Source organism: Camelus ferus, chromosome 13 (assembly GCF_009834535.1).
Source record: "Camelus ferus isolate YT-003-E chromosome 13, BCGSAC_Cfer_1.0, whole genome shotgun sequence".
In the NCBI taxonomy this organism is placed as follows: domain Eukaryota; kingdom Metazoa; phylum Chordata; class Mammalia; order Artiodactyla; family Camelidae; genus Camelus; species Camelus ferus.
The window spans coordinates 38,220,673-38,235,994 of NC_045708.1; the positions used below are offsets into that span (position 1 = coordinate 38,220,673).

General features: G+C 48.4%; 1 protein-coding gene across 3 annotated transcripts in view; it reads right to left on the reverse strand.

The window, feature by feature from the left end:
* Nucleotides 1-15,322, reverse strand: part of SLC1A7 (solute carrier family 1 member 7) — a 44,767-nt gene that overhangs the window by 25,377 nt on the left and 4,068 nt on the right. For 2 of the 3 annotated variants that reach the window (XM_032494301.1, XM_006180146.3), the window contains exon 2: nucleotides 12,462-12,541. In XM_032494301.1, the coding sequence (XP_032350192.1) occupies nucleotides 12,462-12,541 (80 nt within the window). Of the gene's footprint in view, nucleotides 1-12,461; nucleotides 12,542-12,622; nucleotides 12,762-15,322 lie in introns of those variants that run through there. The other variant, XM_032494300.1, reaches the window with a different exon arrangement.

The following is a 15,322-nucleotide window of genomic DNA, read 5'->3' on the forward strand; positions in this document are numbered from 1 at the left end:
CTTCAGCTCTCTCCTTCCTGGCCATTTTTGGCTTGGCCAAGGCTGCTGACAGCATGTGGATCAGATTTGTAGATGACAGGAAACTGGGAGGAACAGCTCATGTGCTGGACGAGGGAGTTGGGAATAAGCAGACCCCAGCAGGCCGGGACCGCAGGCCAGTTCTGACTGACACGATGAAAGTGAACACGGACACATGCGGAGCCACACTTGGCTCCAACAGCTCAGAGAGCACAAGCTCTGGGGTGAAGGGGGGCCTGAGCTGCAGCGGCAGCTCATGGGAGGGGAAGTTTGGGGGTTTGCAGCCAGCTTGATGAGTCACTGGGGAACGAGGCTGCCAAAGGGCTGGGGGGCCCTCAGCCTGTGGGGCTAGAAGCCTGGAGGGCTGGTTGAGGAGCCCACAGACCTGCCCTGATGTTGAGATTCACTGGGAAAGGGACAGGGGAGAGGTGTGTGTCCCAAGAGTGTAGCTGGGGTAGGTGGCAGGTGACAGTGATGCCAGCCTGTGGGGCAGGGGCTGTGGAGTAGAGCAGAGCAGACCTGGGGAACACTGGGGCTGATGAGGAAAGTCATAGGGAAGCAGATCTCAGCTCAGGACCAGGAATAACTTTCTAGCAAACAGAGCTGTCCTGCCCTGGAGGGGACCACCTTGAGAAGTAGTGAACTCCCAGTCACTGGAGGTGTGCAAGCAACTTGCTGGAGTCACACAGTGAGTAAGCAGGTTTGAATCCTGGTCTACTTAGCATGACAACATCCATAGTCACAACAGCCTGGCCCTGGGATGTTAGAGACAGGAAGGAGTCCTTGGGCTCTGGCCTCGGCTGACCTCAGCTGAGACTCTCCCAAGCTGACCCCCGGGATGTAGCTGCAGGGAGTCCACCCAACAGGCAACCAGATGGCAGTATCTGGGGATCTGTGAGAGTCCTGTCAGCCCCTCCAAGTATCCTGGCCTACTTCCTTCCCCTGAGCAGATGACAGGCCCAGCAGCTGATAGCAAGTGCCATGTTAGTACCAAATTATGCTCCCCACATGTCTCTGCTGCACCCCCACCCTCAAGCCAATGCCTTCTTCTTTTTTTTTTTAATGGAGGTACTGGGGATTGAACCCAGGACTCATGCATGCTAAGCACACGCTCTACCACTGAGCTTTACCCCCACCCCCTCAAGCCAGCTCCTGCTAAGACCTGAGGCAGGATGCCCAGACTCCCACTTGGCTAAAGTCTGGGTCATCTGGTCCCAGTACCCACCTCCCAAAGGCAGAAATTTGTCTACCACCTCTGTTTACATAGCTCAGAAGACAGAGAACTCACTACCTCTACTGTGGGCTAGTGAAGCTTATTAGAATGAAATCTGTCTCCAGGGAAGAGAGTTCCCACACTGGGCCCAGCCCTGCTCTCTTTGGTTCCACTTAAGAGACCATGAGGGGAGGGAGCACAGGGCTCGGAGAGTGGGAGGTGGGGTGGGGGGAGAGGGAGGAGTAGGGGCGGCACAGAGACAAGCATGGGCCCAGGGGGCTGCCGCTGCCCTGGCAACCCCAACTGCCCTCTGCAGGCCTCTCCCTCCCAGGCCCCTGGGCATGGGATGGAGATCGACTGGGAATGTGCAAATAACAAGCTTGAACTCAGTCAAAAGCAAAAGCTGGAGGAGCTGCAGCCCTCAGAGAGCTCACCGTCTGACCATCAACCAGTCTCAACCACTTTCTACCAGGAAAGTGTAATAAGGGTCAGTCTAGTTCCCAATCCACATGAGAAGAACCTCTACCCCTTTCTTTCCCACAAGACAAAGAATGTCAGGTGAGAGGGAGCCAGCATCCCCTCGGATGACTGTTACTGTGCTCTGCCTTTGCAGATTGTCATCTCCACCATTAGGAATGACTTCCCTGGGATGCCCATCATGGTCATGGCTGGTTATGACCAGAGCCATCGTGCTGTGGTTAGGAGCCCTCCTCCAGAAGGAGGGAAAGACCCCACCCAGAGTATATGAGAACACAGGTCTCCTCGTCCCCACCCTCCACCAGGGGGGCTGCTGGTGTCTACTCCCCCTAGGCTCTGCTGGGTGTGCCCGCCCGAGGCTCTTGAATGAGACCCTCTCTGTGAGGTGGTCCTCCACAGAGAAGAGCATAAGGAGCTTTTTCCAGACCTCACCCACCTCCCCAGATTCAGATAGGTCCCCGATGTGCCCCATGTTGAACACTTGCTCTGTGTGTGTGAGTCCCAGAAATGAAGGAGGTGGGTTTGTGGTCCTCAAGTGGGTGGAGACCAGCAGGCTGGACAACACAAAACCCTGGGTCACGGCTGGGATTGAGAGAGGCCAGAAGCAGGCTAGGCTTCCCAGAGGTGACTGCTGACTAGATCCTGAAGGAGGGGTAGGGATCCTCTAACTGGAAGGGGGAAAGAGCATGGGAATCTGTGATGGGTGATCAAATCTAGGAGGTTTTCGGAGTCACCAGGCTAACATTCTGACCCCACCCACAGCCCACAGCTGGGCCTTATTCCCCTCCTGATGAGTAAGGAGGTCAGCTGACTCGGCAAGAGGGCCAAAGAGAGATCCCAGGGCTCCCATCAGAGAGGTCAGCAGAGCTCTGCTAAGAACAGTTGCCCCCTGGCTTGCGGGGCAGAGCCCAGAAGCCCAGGCTGCCCCTTCCTCCTGCCTCCTCCCGCTCACTGTCTATCCTCGGATGCCTGGGGCAGCTGCCCCCTGCACACTGGCTCCCAAACCAGACTTCGATGGCTGCTTGGCCCTGGACCATCTCCAGTAAGTTAGAATGTGGGTGTTTGGAAGTTTTCTGCCAAACTAGAGTTCCTTGGGAAGGGGGAGAAGGGAGTATTGAGTTTCTTTGGCCAAATATGACTTCCTGATTCTAAGAAAAATCACTTCAAAATTCTTACAAGAAATAGAAAGGAAAGCAATACCTACACATGTACACATACACACACACACACACACACACACACACACACACACACACACACACACCATACATGCATGTAGAGACCCACGCACATTCACATCCTCACCCACACACGCACTTGATTTCTTTGCTGTGATGTGGAGCTTACAAAACACGCTGCCATGTTCAGCATCAGTGAATCACAAACACATGGATCCAGTTTTCCTTCAATGATGCCTGATTTAAGAAATTGACGAACAAGGGGAGAGGAGGGTTTGGCAAAAAGCAAGTGGAGACTTGGAGGCCCTAGCTGGATTCAGATGCTAGGGGTGACCCACCCTGGGTTCCTCATGTAGCTTTTGTCTGGGGACGTGTGAAAATAAGGCTCAGAACTTTGTAAGTTTGCAAATGGCGCTGTGTCTATCTTATGGCTGAGGCCAAGAGTGTGCTCAATAACAGAAGGTGAGGTAAATCTAGAGTCCCAGGGTGGAGTGATGTCCCAGCAGGGTATCCAACAGCAGCCTAAGTGTCTAGTGAAAAGAAAAGGGCTCTGCAAACTCTGCTCCAGCCCCTGAGTGGAAGAGTGAAACAGGAGTACAAAGATAAGGGTGTGGGATGGACAATTTTTATGACATTATGTTGAGTGAAAAAAAAAGAAGCAGATAGACTTACTTTTGCAGAAGTAACAGTAAGGTATCCTCTAAGAATTTAAAGGAACAGAAATTTGCCAATACTCTTTGGTTTAAACTATAAATTAAAAGCAAAAGGGATCAGAGTAGCAACAAGTATTACTGGGAGAAAATGGGAAAGGAAGGCTCCCAGGTCCCCAAAGCTTGACTTTTCTAATGAAAAAAGATGTAATGAGCATGGACTCAGTCAGCAGTGGGGCACAGAGAAGCGAGGTGAGAGTGGCAAAACACTCAGCACCCATCCGAACACCACCTATGGGAGGGGGGCCCTAGTTCAAGGACATGATAACTCCGTGGCAGGTCCTAACCATCATACTACTTGTTCCCATGCCAATGTAACGTGAGGCAGAGTTTTCTAAATTTCACCTGAGGTTTCTATGTTCAAAGGTAGAGACAGCAAGTCTCCTTGCAGTCAATTTTTTTTTTTTTAAGAATTTTTCAGATGGCATAGTTAAGGCAGTAAGGCACACACTGTCCAGGGGAAGGGCGAGGAGACTGGTGGTCTGATAGACGTGTCCTCCTTGAGACCTTAAGTTCCGCAGAGTTATGGAAAGGGGCACCAATTTGCATGAGAAGCTCAGGGGCCTTCCGAGAGAAAAAAGACTAAGGCTCAAAAACTGACAACATAATGCCATTTGCAGAAACATGGATGCTCCTGGAGAATGTCATTCTAAGTGAAGGAAGCCAGAAAGAGAAAGAAAAATACCATATGAGATCGCTCATATGTGGAATCTAAAAAACAAAAACAAAAACAAACAAACAAAAACAAAGCATAAATAAGGACAGAAATAGACTCACAGACAGAGAATACAGACTTGTGGTTACCGGGGGGTGGAGGGTGGGAAGGGATAGCCTGGGATTTCAAAATTGTAGAATAGATAAACAAGATTACACTGTATAGCACAGGGAAATATACACAAAATGTTATGATAACTCACAGAGAAAAAAATGTGACAATGAGTGTGTATATGCCCATGAATGACTGAAAAATTGTGCTGAACACTGGAATTTGACACATTGTAAAATGATTATAAATCAATAAAAAATGTTAAAAAAAAAAAAAAAAAAGACTAAGGCTCCAACCCCTGTTCCCTGCAGTTTTGAAGTTAGGATCAGGGTGTCCATAAACAAGGCCTGTCAGCACTAAAAGGCTAACCTGCCAGGAGGGAAAATGGACTCAGGGCTCTACCCCAGGGAGCTAAGCTCAGGGTATAACTGAAGCTGCTTTGAGGAATGACGATTGAGCTCTTTGGTGCAATCTAGGAGCCAGCGCAGAGCATCCCTGTGGCTTGAACGGGAACATGCGCCTGCAAGGGGCTGTGTGCAGGCTTTAACCAAACCATGCAGGACCTGTGTTCAACAGCGACACCATGTGGAAGGAAGCAGAGCAACAGGGCTAGTCCAAGGAGATCAGATGTTCCTGTTCTCGCTTTATCTACTTCCACTGAATGAAATAAGCCGACCTTAGCCCATGAGGTGCAGAGGAAGACACTGGGCTTCCTGTCTGTGTGGAGGAGTAGGACCATATTCAGCATATTAAGTTCTCATGTCAGTGCACAGAGCAAAAACCAAGCATAATTAAATTTGCCCTTGAAGATCCCTTACGTTGTCCATAAAGTTCAGGAGGTTTTGTTTCATATACTTTCATTCCAGACAGTTTTCTCTCCCAGTTTTGGAATGAGTTACTGATTCTTTAGGTGAACACCAACTGAAGCAGTCAGCATACACGTAGAGGCCATGATATAAGAGAGAAACCGAACAACCCACTCTTCGTGGCTCAGAACCACGGCTGCCCAAGGGAGCTGCTCTGAAGGGCAAGTGGGAGCTCAGGCTGCCTCAGGGTGAGGCACGCTCACCCCGGGCTAGCTCTTTGAACAGGGGAAGCTGCCTTCCCCCTTTAAATTATTTTTCTTTTTCATAGCACATGTAATTGAATTCACTTAAGTTAAATGCACATAGAATGGGACTCCATCATGTGGGGCCCCAGAAATTAACTGAAAATGGCAAACCTGGACCCAGACCTGTTATAACATTAAATAATTAAGTTATCCTGCCAGCAGATAGATTTAACCAGTGGATTCCCCAAGTGATAAGCCTGCAGGGAGAAATGCTCTAGCCAGAGGCTGTGTGCATCTGTCCTTCTTAGCAATTGTATTTATCTCTGTGAATGAATAAATTGGCATTTGGTTTATTGGTAACCTCTTGCCAGCATCAGAGGACAGGCCTGACCAGCTCAGAGGCTCAGGCAAGGTTGAGCTTCCAAACCAGTCAGCCAAGGGCCACACCCTGGGCCTAGCAAACTCACAAGTAAGAATAAGAACATGTTTAAGAAAAAAGAGAACAGTGGCAGAATTAGGGTTGTGGGATGATAGGATTATTATTATTATTGGTTATCCACAATGTTTGTGTTTGCTTATATAACTTAAAAAGTATAAAATATTTTAAAAAGACAATTCCTAACCATCTTCCAAGATTCAATTTAAATGTCGGTCATGAAACATCCCTGAATTCTGCCTCAACTTCCCTTCCACTGCTCTTTATTCATTTAATAAACATTTCTTAGGCACCTACTATGTACCAGACCCTCTGATGTCCCTGGGAAAGAGATAAATTCATATTCTTCAGAATTCTTTTTATGGTAAGGGAGTTGTCCTTGTTCAGAAGAAATTCCTTGATGAACCACTTGGACCAGAAGCTGAACAGAACCTCCACCCCACCCCACTTCAGGAACAGGGCATGAGTGGAGGTGACTTTTAAGGACAATGAGGGCAGGATTTCTGGCTGGTCTTGGAAGAGGGATAGAGAGAAGGAAGGTGTGGAGAGAAAGAGAGGGAGAGAGGTGGACATACCCTAAGGCAACCCCCAGTGATCCATGCCCTTGTGTAATCCTCCCTGAGTGTGGGTGAGATCTGTGACCTGCTTTTAGCAGAATATGGCAAAGGCGATGGGATGTCATGCCTAAGATTATGTTACATAAGACTTTGTCTTAGAATACTGGCGAGTGAGGGAGACTCCTCCTGGCCTTGACAAAGCAATGAGCCACAGGGGAACTGCCTTTGGAAAAGCCGAGAAGGCTGGGTACTGCAGGTGGTTTCTAGGACCTGAGGGTGGTCTCCAACTGATAGCCATTAAGCAGATGGGCCCTCAGACAAACAGCCACAAGGAAATGACTTCTGCCAACAACATGAATAGGCTTGGAAGTGAATTCTTCTCTGGCTGAGCCTTCAGATGAGAACATAGCCCAAGTGACACTTTGATTGCAGCCCTGTGAGACCCTAAGCAGAGGATCCAACTCAGCCATGCTTCTGACCCATGAAAACTGGTAGATGGTAAATGGTATTAAGTCATTAAGTTTGTCGTAATTTGTTAACAGCAATAGATAACTAGCACATAGAAAGAGAGGGGGAGAGAGAGAGAGAGAGGACGAACACCAAGAGATGGCTGAAGGGCTTACACTTCTTAATGTAATCCTTACCTGTTATCTTGCTCCCATCTGTAGGTGAAGCTGCAAAATTTATGAACCGCTGAAAGCAAGGGATTACACTTGAATAGGAAACTGGCAAAGGCTGCGCCTTGTAGCTGGTTGTAGGCATATGAGGGCAGAGAAAAGCAAGAGGCAGAAAGAACTAGGAATTCATGGGAAATGGGGCAGTTTTGACAATTATGGCATGGGGAATGGCTCTGGGCAAAGGACACTGTGTTACAGGGAGATGTGCAGGACCCGGTCCGTGCCCCTGCGAAGGCTGCCGTTAACACCGATGTGCAGGACTCAGGTGGAGGAGTGCTATGTGCACTGTATCCGTATCAGTGCCGAGGGAGCGCCAAGTGTGCCTGAATCAAGGGACTTTCCAGAGGAAGTGACAAGTAAGCCGCAGGTGCTAAGTAAGCCCGAGGAGGGAAGAAGTCACCCCAATGGTCTGCTTGCTGAGAGCAGAAACAGATGGAGGATTTCATGAACTATCTCATCTGGGCCTTGAAGAAGCCTGGTGATGCTTTAATAAGTTGGGAAAAAGATGTGGCATCCATAATGTATCAGGAGCTATGCTGGGTGCTCCAAGTGCATCATCTTATTTTGTTCTCAGAATAACCCTGAGAAGGACATAGATGATCTTCTCATTTTACAGATAAGGTCACTGAGGCTCAGATGCTAAGAGACTTGGTCAAGTTCACATGTCTGTGAGCGACTCCAAAGCCCCGTTCTTCCTCTGGAGCCTGTGCTGCCTGCTCGCCTCCCTCATTGGGAGGGAAGTGGCACTGGCTTGGGTAGGTGGCACTGGCTTGGACCATAGCGTGCCTGTCTGAGGAGGGGCTCAGGCTGGGGGCTGGTTTGGAGTAGATGCTAGAGAAAAGAGGCCTGTGAGCTGGAAGATGCCATATTGTGGGAAGAGTGACTCAGCTGGGCTCTAACCCAGGCCACGAGCCCCACTTTCTTCCCCCTGGGGCTCCGTTCTCTGGAACAAAGTATCTCTGTGCCATTCTCCCTGCCAGACAGACCCTCCAAGGCAGGCACAGGGTCTTCTCGCCCCTCATGCCAACCCCACCATTACTGCCCATACTTCTTTACATCTCATCTTCTCTTTGCTATTAGATTTTCATCTCTTGCAAAAAATCTATTACGCTGACCACCACGTAGAAGTTAGTGTGGATGACCGCCTCCCAGTATCTTACATGAAAACAGCAATGCACCTGGCCCTTCTCCAAGGAGGGGTCATGGTGACTGGTCCTACCTGTTGGCAGGGCCATTTCTTGTTCAGCAACATGAGTGGCTAGTCCAGATAGAATGCTGATTTATATCTACGTCACTACTGTGGAAAAAATGATGTGTGCGCCCCATCATGCGGTATGCCAGCTGAGTCATTTAGCTAACAGTACCGAGTCCATCCAGGTTTACCAGCAGCATCAGGGATGCAGTTGGGTCATCATCAGTAGTTATGCATAAATAAAAGAGCTGGGAGGATTTCACAGAAGACACTTGATATGCATCTTGACACAGAGTGGGGCTTAACTAATTAAGAGGAGAAGGCATTTGAGGAAGGGGAGCAGCAAGAGTGAAGGTTGTATTCAGCTTGTTTAGGGATTAATGAGGTGACCAGCCTGATGCCAGGGCCTTGGCATAGGAAAGGGAGGCAGGTTTTCCTGGAAAAGAGGTGGGAGCATTTAGAGTCATGGGTACCAGGCTTTGGGGACCAGGTTATTGGAACGGAAGCAAACGTGCTGTGATGTGTACCTTCCCACTGCCCTGGAGCAAGTACACTGCAGAAAACCTCTGTCTCCTGGGGTTACGGCTCGGAGCCCCTGGGGACAGAAGAGCAGCAGCCCTCGTGCCAGGCTCTCTAGCTGTCCAGCCAGAAGACCTGATCCCAAGACATCAGGGTTTCTTTTTTAAATCATTAGAACACTCGGGGATGTTTTAAAACAGCTCCCTGTTTAGGCCCTTTGGCAGCACTGGTTCAGGAAGCCTGGCCTGAGGCCTGACATCTGAATTTTCAAAGTCGCTTTGATGATTTTGCTCTGTCCTGAGAGACACCCCCCACCAGAGTGGTTGCTCCTTGAGGATAGGAATGCCCAGCCCCCTGGGCTGGCCAGGGGCAGGGGCTCAGGGAACTACAGTGGGTGGCAGGATGGAGGGATGGATGGGTTATAGACCAGTTGAAGGTAAAGGAAGGAAGGTTCAGGGATGGAGGGGTTAGCGGCACAGAAATGTGTCATTTCCCTGCAAGAAGGTTTAATTCTTGCTTAGTAGAACAGTTTTAAAGCACTTTCATTTTTCAGTGACACAGTTGCTCTGCACCAGCCCAAACTGTGTAATAAACAAACAAAACATATGAAGACACACTGGCTTTTCTCAAGTTAATACCACATTCCGTTTCCAGCCAAGAGAAAGCACTTGAGTCTGATGGAGAGACCAGGTCTTTGAGAGCCAGGACTCGGACCGAAGCCACTGGGTAACCTGGGTAAACTGAGGCCCAGGGTGAGGACGCCTTCCTCAAGATCACAAGGTGATTTGTGCTGGAAGCAGGTGTAGGACCCAGGCCTCTGACCCTCTGACTCCAGGATTTTTTTCGAGTTAATAACTTGCCCAAGGTCACAGAGCTAGGAAACAGCAGGGCCAAGATGGGGGCCTGGGTTTGTCTGACTCCAGGGCCCATGCAAGGGCCTCTGCCTTTGAGGGGCTTCTGTTCTGAGTAACAGGCAACACCCAAGCAGTAAGCAAAGTCCACGGTAAAGGAAGGTCAGGCTGCCTAACAACACTGCACCACACCTGGGGAAAACGGAAACAACAGGAAAGAGTCCTGTGCTTCCTCCAACATGCACACTTGGCTGCCGCGTAATTGTCTATTTTCTCATCGGTCTCCCTCACAGCTTGTGAGCTGCTCAGGGAAGGACCTCATTCATCTGGCGTAACCAGGACACGACCAAGTACCCAGCAAGCACAACACATGACTGTTGAAATCATTAATCCTCTTGACAAGTATGAATGAGCACCTATGATGCGCCAGGCACTGGGCGAGGTCCCGAGTGGAACCTCAAGAGAATATTGTCTCCGCCTTCACAGAGTTCATGGTCCAGTGAAAGATAGAGAAACAAGCTCAATATTAAATATGTACAGAATAACAACATATAATAAGTGCTGTGCTGGAAAAGAGAGAGGGCGTGGTGGGGCAGAGTGCAGGTGGTGGTGAGGGGGCCAGGCAGGGAGGGACGTTCTCAGGAGGGGACATGAAGACATAAAGGAGGAGGAAGGGGAAGACATGTAAAGTGTTGGGGAAGCACATTCCAGGCAGAAGGAACAGCATGGGTGGAGACCTTGAGATGGGGGAGGATTGCATCTGCTTAGTAAACTAAGAGCCCAGGGAACTGGGGTGAGTGAGGTATGAGATGAGGTGGAGTGGAGGATCCTGCAGGGCCTCCCTGATCAGATGAAGAATGTGAGGGTTTATTCTAAGTGCCATGGAGGCCATCGAAGGGTTTTAGATGAATGAATGGCAGGGCCTGATCGACTTTGCACGAGGTATCCTGGGCGCTAGGTGGGGAATGGAGGGGAGGGGAACACAGACCGAAGCAAGAGACCAGTGAGGTTACTGCGGAGCCTGCACCTGTGTGGTGGGGGTGATGCCGGGTTCCATCCAGCTGGGGGAAGTCAGCTGGAGTTGCTCTAAATAGCTCTGCGGGAAAGGGTGAGCAAGGAGGCTTGAATCCCCGGGTAGACGGAGCTGATGCTCACTGACAAGTAGGAAACAGGAGAAGGAACGGGTTTGCTGGTAAAATCTCAAGTAGTTATGCTGAGTTGAAATGCTGGTGAAACATCAAGCGGTGGTGTCAAATGGGGAGTTTGAGCAGTGCTCGGAGGGGAGGTCTGGGAGGGAGAGCTCTGTCTGGAAGTGCTGGGCTTGCAGGCAGTATCTTAACACTGTGAGGACAGATGGGAAAAGGCCTGAGAAATCGCCAACGTTCAGCGGCTGAGCAGAAGGAGAGAAAATGGGATGGAGGAGCAGAGAGCAGACAAAGCCGGAGAGGGTAATGCCATAGGGAGGAGTGTTTCAAGAGGGAAAGGTCAACTGCTGTACCAGGTGTATCCACTCTGTGGACAGATCGTGTCCAGCAAGCACTCAGAGTGTCCTTTGGGGTTCACAGAATGGAGGCTCCTGGTGACCTTGACAGATTCCCTGCCTCAGCGAATGACTCAAAGAACATGTGAAGAGGAGACAAAAACAGGAGAGGGCTGAGGAGGCAGGGAAGGCTTCCAGAGGGAGGTAGCAGTAGGGCCCTGAAGGCTGAGTCCTGAGAGACCCAAATGCTGCCTGCATTAAGCTGAACTGAGCTTGACGAAGCCACCTGTGGGCAGCAGAGAGTAACATTACCTGGCCTCCTGGGCCTGGAGAGCATAATCTCCACCAGCCTAGAGGGAAAGGGGAGAGGAACTGGCTGGCTCCTCAGCAGCAGGGAAGCTGGGAAGGCTGATGACCCTGCCCCAGGGGACAGAGCCCACGACATCTCCCAGGACTCAGAGGTTTGTCCACTTCCCTTCCTGCAGAGAAATCCTGGGAGGTGAGGATTCTGAACACACGGCCTCAGAGCAAAGGGCTCTCAGATACTATCTGGAGTGGCCAACTCATTACACAGCTGGAAAATCTGAGACCTAGATGGGGCAGGGGCTTGCCCAAGGTCACCCAGCACATGAGTGATAGGGCCCAGGTGATCTCCAAGGACTTCCTGTGGCCTTCATCCTAGTGGGTAAAGTCTGAATTCTTTAGCCTGGTATTCAAGGTCTTTCATGACTGAGCAAGAACCCATTCTCCAACTTCATCTCCCGCCCACCGCCCTTACACCCTGTGATCAGCCCCGGAATCAGTTCACACAAATAGATAGCCTCCTATGATCCTTGCAGCAACCCTTTGGAGTAAGGTGTTATTATTTTCCTTTTACAGATGAGGAGACTGAGGGTCAGAGAGGTTTGATAACCTGCCCAAGGTTGCAAAGCCAGTACACACACAGCTGAGCCAGGACATCATCTCATGAGCATCTCCAAGGTCATCTTTTCTCCACGTCTTGCCGCATTCACCACAGAGTCCCTCCCTGGGAGCAATCCCTGAATTCCCTGGCCCTGAGCTACCCTGGAGTCAGGTCACACCCTGAGACTCCAGATCACTTGTTCAGGTCACTGAAATGTCCCCTGAATGGGACTGAAACAACGGGTACCACTGAACGACCCAGACTCCAGCAGCCCGCACCACAGCCCTCTCCTCCTAAAAGCCCTGCAGTCACAGTATGCAGGGCCTGCAGCCCAGCCACCCCAGCAGGAGCAGGGCACCTGCAAGCTCTGTACAGAATCCTCTCCCCACACCCCTCTCCCCAGACCTCCCAGCCAAACACCCTGCCCCTCACCTGGAGACCACGAGTGGTAGGATCAGCATCTTCAGCATCCTCATCAGGAGCTCTCCAGGAAACTGGAAGTAACTAATTTCCTGAAAACACAGCAGGAGCTGGGGTTATACCAGGCACGCAGACTTCACAGCTGCTTTACAATCTTCAAAGCACCATTTCACCTGCATTCTCCCGTCTAGCATGTGGGCAGCAGAATCCATGGGGAAAGCACTGGCTTGGCAGTCAAATAGACTTGGGTTCTAATCCTGGCCCCCTACAAGTTACTGTGTGGCCTTAAGCAAGTTACTCCACCTCCTTGAGTTTTTCTCATCTGTAACATGAGGTAATAGCCACTTCATAGGGCTGCCGGGAGGCTTAAATGAGAGGATGTGTGTAAAGCACTTGGCAGAACGCCTGGATGAGAGTAGATGGTCAGTAATCACAGTAACTAACAGCTCTCCCCCACCTCTGCACCATTCACCCACCTAGCTGTGGTATAAATCTGTCTCATGTAAGTGGCAAGAGGGCAGGGCTGCATAGTGTTCATACCTCCATTCAACCCATACTGTGCAAGGCATCATACTGGGTACCCAAGAATGGGTTAGGCCCAGTTCCTGCACTGGAAAAGTTGTCAGTCTGCTTTAAGAGGAGATGGCCTCATAAATAGACCATGGCATTCTTTTTTTTTTGTGTGTATATATATATATATATATATATATATATATTTTTTTTTATTGAAGTATAGTCAGTTTACAATTTTGTGTCAATTTCTGGTGTACAGCATAATGCTTCAGTCATACATGCACATATATATATTCATTTTCATATTCTTTTTCACCATTAGTTACTACAAGATACTGAATATAGTTCCCTTTGCTATACAGTATGAACTTGTCATTATGTATTACATATATATGTTAGTATCTGCAAATCTCCAACTCCCAATTTATCCTTTCTCACCCGCTTCACTGACCATGGCTTTCTTGAGTCAGTTTCTCCTTCTGTCCTAGGTCTCCTGTCTAGCACCCCTCACCCTACACTTTCACAGTTTCTTACCAGCCCCTTGAAACATTGCTCACGTTTAAAATGCTGAAAAAGAGAGACTTGGATTAGGCTGGTGAGACACCACTCTGTATTAAAGAGCCCCTACTGAGCAGAGTTCTTGCCTCCGGCTTCCTCATAGGCTGCTGGTTCCAGCCTATCAACCAGGCCTTGGTTGAGGGCGTCAAGTCCTTGCCCAGTCAGCTGTCTCTGGAGTAACTGGTCACATGACCAGAACCTGATAGCTGAAGAAGAAGGAACCCCTACGCCCAGTTAAGTTTGAATTTCAGATAAGCCACAAATATTTGTTCTTTACTTATACATATCATATATTGTTACTTTACTTATAAAAATTATTTGTTGTTTGTCTGGAGTTCAAATTTAACTGAGTGCGCTGTTTTTGAACTTTTTAAATTTAATTTAATTCAATGTTGCTATTTCTGGCAATGCTTGCTGGAGTCTGCTTTCCTCAGAGGGTAAGCTCGTGGGTAAGGCCAGTACATGGATTTTCAAACACCATCTGACTTAAATTTTTGTACTTGTTAACTGCCTTCTTTTTTTTTTTTTTTAAACCAAAGCCAAATACAACCCAAGGTTAATAGCCTGATTCTTTGAAAAGCCCCAAATTATAGAATTTTGGTGCTGAGAAGGGGTTTTAAAGATCTCTGGTTCAGTTGACTCATTTTATAGATGAAGAAGTGGAGCCAGGAGAGGGACGTGACTTGCCCACAGAGTGAGTTAGCCACAGTGCAGGCCTCCTGGTCCCGTTCCACTACCATTTCCAACACACCAGAAAATCTACTTTTAAAAATATAACCATCATGCCTATGTCTTTTTTATTAATTTTAATCCTTGTGTATGTTCTTTAATTTAGATAGTACTATAATGATTATAAGGCAGCCGTTCCTCACCCATCTCTATCCTCGACCCCAGGAGTGACCATCCTCAACAACTCTAGCTGTTCCCCTAGGTATTGTTATCTGTAAAGAATATGGCTATAATGCTATTTCTAGATATATCTTTTTTTGACATCTGTTAACTTCCCTGCCATGACAGATGAGGATTAATTCCTACTCCCTTTTTCCTCCTATCATTTCACTATTATATCGATTTTTGGTTAAATTAATTGCCAAGGTTTAAAATGTTTTGATCACAAAATATTGTTCACATGCCTCCTTTCTGTGCAACCTTCACTTTTTTCCTGAAGTTAATAATTGACTGATTTTTCATTTTCCTTGTTTTCTGTGACCCACTCATCGATTTCCTCCAAATGCTTTAACATCTCTTGTAAAATGCCTAACAATAGTATTTTCTACCTACTCAAACACACTGGTCCCTTTTTAGGCCCCTAGGACCTCAGTCCAGGATCTCTCCATGCTCCTGTTTCAGGCTGCACAGGTTGCTCTCTAGCCCCAATGGTTTTCATGGGTCCCCTCTTTGCTTTTTTTTTCTGGGGCTTTCTCCTGTGCAGGATCCCTTCTGTCCAGGATTCCTTGTCTCTTTGGTTTACTCCTTGTTTTGCTGGAACATCTCCTTTGGTAGCTTCCTCAGTAAGGGTGAATGAGAGAGAAACTTCTGAATCCTTACATAGTAAAAATGCCTTTATTCTACTTTTACCTCTGATAATATATTGGTTATATATAAGATTCTTAGTTTAAAATAATTTCCCCTCCAAATTTCAAAGGCATTTTCTCTTTGGCTTCTAGATTCCAGTATTACTTAAGATCTTCGGAGCCATTCTTATTTCCTATTCTGTACATTAGACCTGTTTTATTCCCTCAGAACCGTTTAAGGATCATCTGTTTATCTCCAGTTTTTCTGTAATTTTCATAGTGATGGAC